The sequence below is a fragment of the Oncorhynchus masou genome, chromosome 7 (genome assembly GCF_036934945.1).
Source record: "Oncorhynchus masou masou isolate Uvic2021 chromosome 7, UVic_Omas_1.1, whole genome shotgun sequence".
In the NCBI taxonomy this organism is placed as follows: domain Eukaryota; kingdom Metazoa; phylum Chordata; class Actinopteri; order Salmoniformes; family Salmonidae; genus Oncorhynchus; species Oncorhynchus masou.
The window spans coordinates 2,401,418-2,406,417 of NC_088218.1; the positions used below are offsets into that span (position 1 = coordinate 2,401,418).

The window sequence follows — 5,000 nt, forward strand, 5'->3', positions numbered from 1 at the left end:
GACCAGTCCAGTGTGTTGAGACCAGTCCAGTGTGTTGAGACCAGTCCAGTGTGTTGAGACCAGTCCAGTGTGTTGAGACCAGTCCAGTGTGTTGAGACCAGTCCAGTGTGTTGAGACCAGTCCAGTGTGTTGAGACCAGTCCAGTGTGTTGAGACCAGTACAGTGTGTTGAGACCAGTCCAGTGTGTTGAGACCAGTCCAGTGTGTTGAGACCAGTCCAGTGTGTTGAGAAAGACCAGAGGAAGCCCCGGGGCTGAACTCAAGAACGAACGAACACAGACAGAAGTCCAGTTCAAAGCAATGAAAACACACCAGACCAGCTGTTATGTAGAAAGAGGAAGCTTTGTCCACTTCCCAATTAGAAGAGGGCCCCTTATTCCCTATAGAAGAGGGACCCTATTCCCTGTAGAAGAGGGCCCCCTATTCCCTGTAGAAGAGGGCCCCCTATTCCCTATAGAAGAGGGCCCCTATTCCCTGTAGAAGAGGGCCCCCTATTCCCTGTAGAAGAGGGCCCCCTATTCCCTGTAGAAGAGGGCCCCCTATTCCCTGTAGAAGAGGGCCCCCTATTCACTGTAGAAGAGGGCCCCCTATTCACTGTAGAAGAGGGCCCCCTATTCACTGTAGAAGAGGGCCCCCTATTCCCTGTAGAAGAGGGCCCCCTATTCACTGTAGAAGAGGGCCCCCTATTCACTGTAGAAGAGGGCCCCCTATTCCCTATAGAAGAAGGCCCCAGGGTCAAAAGTAGAGATAGGTCACTACATAGGAAACACACACAACATGCAGAGAAGAGCCAGACAGGCAAACACACGCCGAGAGGACGGTCGTAAGCTCAGAGTAGAGAAGACAGCGAGAGGGTTATGGAAAGAACTGTTCTATTTCGATACATTTCATTTGCTCTATTTTAAATACATGCTTCTGGTTTACGGCTGTTAGCAGACAGACAGACAGACAGACAGAACACGCTCTGCGACGGAGGCTGTGTTGTCGTTACCATGGTTACAGGGCTTCAGAACCTGGAGGTACGAACTGGGACTGAGGCTCATCTGACCATCTGTTGGAACCAGTGGAAACTTCAATACAATAATGAACCAGTAATAACTATATAGTAATGAACCAGTAACAACTATATAATAATGAACCAGTAACATTTATAATAATGAACCAGTAATAACTATATAATAATGAACCAGTAATAACTATAACTATATAATAATGAACCAGTAATAACTATAACTATATAATAATGAACCAGTAACAACTATACAATAATGACTATAATAATATAATGAACCAGTAACAACTATATAATAATGACTATAATAATATAATGAACCAGTAACAACTATATAATAATGAACCAGTAACAACTATATAATAATGAACCAGTAATAACTATACAATAATGAACCAGTAATAACTATATAATAATGAACCAGTAACAACTATAACTATATAATAATGAACCAGTAATAACTATACAATAATGAACCAGTAACAACTATAACTATACAATAATGAACCAGTAACAACTATATAATAATGAACCAGTAACAACTATATAATAATGAACCAGTAACAACTATAACTATATAATAATGAACCAGTAATAACTATACAATAATGAACCAGTAACAACTATATAATAATGAACCAGTAATAACTATATAATAATGAACCAGTAACAACTATAACTATACAATAATGAACCAGTAACAACTATAACTATACAATAATGAACCAGTAACAACTATATAATAATGAACCAGTAATAACTATAACTATATAATAATGAACCAGTAACAACTATATAATAATGAACCAGTAATAACTATACAATAATGAACCAGTAACAACTATATAATAATGAACCAGTAATAACTATAACTATATAATAATGAACCAGTAACAACTATATAATAATGAACCAGTAACAACTATATAATAATGAACCAGTAACAACTATATAATAATGAACCAGTAACAACTATATAATAATGAACCAGTAACAACTATAGAATAATGAACCAGTAACAACTATAACTATATAATAATGAACCAGTAACAACTATACAATAATGAACCAGTAACAACTATATAATAATGAACCAGTAATAACTATATAATAATGAACCAGTAACAACTATAAAATAATGAACCAGTAACAACTATAACTATATAATAATGAACCAGTAACAACTATAACTATATAATAATGAACCAGTAACAACTATATAATAATGAACCAGTAACAACTATAACTATATAATAATGAACCAGTAACAACTATATAATAATGAACCAGTAACAACTATATAATAATGAACCAGTAACAACTATATAATAATGAACCAGTAACAACTATAACTATATAATAATGAACCAGTAACAACTATATAATAATGAACCAGTAATAACTATAACTATATAATAATGAACCAGTAATAACTATATAATAATGAACCAGTAACAACTATATAATAATGAACCAGTAATAACTATAATATAATTAACCAGTAATAACTATATAATAATGAACCAGTAACAACTATATAATAATGAACCAGTAACAACTATAACTATATAATAATGAACCAGTAATAACTATATAATAATGAACCAGTAACAACTATATAATAATGAACCAGTAATAAATATATAATAATGAACCAGTAACAACTATATAATAATGAACCAGTAACAACTATATAATAATGAACCAGTAACAACTATATAATAATGAACCAGTAACAACTATATAATAATGAACCAGTAACAACTATACAATAATGAACCAGTAATAACTATATAATAATGAACCAGTAACAACTATACAATAATGAACCAGTAATAACTATATAATAATGAACCAGTAATAACTATATAATAATGAACCAGTAACAACTATATAATAATGAACCAGTAACAACTATACAATAATGAACCAGTAACAACTATATAATAATGAACCAGTAACAACTATACAATAATGAACCAGTAATAACTATATAATAATGAACCAGTAACAACTATATAATAATGAACCAGTAACAACTATATAATAATGAACCAGTAACAACTATATAATAATGAACCAGTAATAACTATATAATAATGAACCAGTAACAACTATATAATAATGAACCAGTAACAACTATACAATAATGAACCAGTAATAACTATAACTATATAATAATGAACCAGTAATAACTATATAATAATGAACCAGTAACAACTATATAATAATGAACCAGTAATAACTATATAATAATGAACCAGTAACAACTATATAATAATGAACCAGTAACAACTATATAATAATGAACCAGTAACAACTATACAATAATGAACCAGTAATAACTATAACTATATAATAATGAACCAGTAATAACTATATAATAATGAACCAGTAACAACTATATAATAATGAACCAGTAATAACTATAACTATATAATAATGAACCAGTAACAACTATATAATAATGAACCAGTAACAACTATATAATAATGAACCAGTAATAACTATAACTATATAATAATGAACCAGTAACAACTATACAATAATGAACCAGTAACAACTATAACTATATAATAATGAACCAGTAATAACTATATAATAATGAACCAGTAACAACTATACAATAATGAACCAGTAACAACTATAACTATATAATAATGAACCAGTAATAACTATATAATAATGAACCAGTAATAACTATAACTATACAATAATGAACCAGTAACAACTATAACTATATAATAATGAACCAGTAACAACTATAACTATATAATAATGAACCAGTAACAACTATAACTATATAATAATGAACCAGTAACAACTATAACTATATAATAATGAACCAGTAATAACTATAACTATACAATAATGAACCAGTAACAACTATAACTATATAATAATGAACCAGTAACAACTATATAATAATGAACCAGTAATAACTATAACTATATAATAATGAACCAGTAATAACTATAATATAATTAACCAGTAATAACTATATAATAATGAACCAGTAACAACTATATAATAATGAACCAGTAACAACTATAACTATATAATAATGAACCAGTAATAACTATAATATAATTAACCAGTAATAACTATATAATAATGAACCAGTAATAACTATAACTATATAATAATGAACCAGTAACAACTATATAATAATGAACCAGTAATAACTATAACTATATAATAATGAACCAGTAATAACTATATAATAATGAACCAGTAACAACTATATAATAATGAACCAGTAATAACTATAATATAATTAACCAGTAATAACTATATAATAATGAACCAGTAACAACTATATAATAATGAACCAGTAACAACTATAACTATATAATAATGAACCAGTAATAACTATATAATAATGAACCAGTAACAACTATATAATAATGAACCAGTAATAAATATATAATAATGAACCAGTAACAACTATATAATAATGAACCAGTAACAACTATATAATAATGAACCAGTAATAACTATACAATAATGAACCAGTAATAACTATAATAATATAATGAACCAGTAATAACTATATAATAATGAACCAGTAACAACTATATAATAATGAACCAGTAACAACTATATAATAATGAACCAGTAACAACTATATAATAATGAACCAGTAATAACTATACAATAATGAACCAGTAACAACTATATAATAATGAACCAGTAACAACTATATAATAATGAACCAGTAATAACTATAATAATATAATGAACCAGTAACAACTATATAATAATAACTATAATAATAATAACTATAACTATATAATAATGAACCAGTAACAACTATATAATAATGAACCAGTAACAACTATAAAATAATAACTATAATAATAATAACTATAATAATAATAACTATAATAATATAATAATGAACTAGTAATAACTACAATATAATAACTAACTAGTAATAACTATATAATAATAACAAGAATAGTATAATAATGACAATATTGGTAGGG

At 28.4% G+C, this 5,000-nt stretch overlaps 1 protein-coding gene across 1 annotated transcript in view; it reads right to left on the minus strand.

Moving 5' to 3' along the window:
- The window catches only part of LOC135542910 (protein diaphanous homolog 3-like), a 1,769,082-nt gene that overhangs the window by 1,192,118 nt on the left and 571,964 nt on the right, over window positions 1–5,000 (minus strand). Inside the window, exon 29 of the mRNA XM_064970053.1 lies at window positions 991–1,050. Coding sequence (XP_064826125.1) covers window positions 991–1,050 — 60 coding nt within the window. The remainder of the gene's footprint in view (window positions 1–990; window positions 1,051–5,000) is intronic.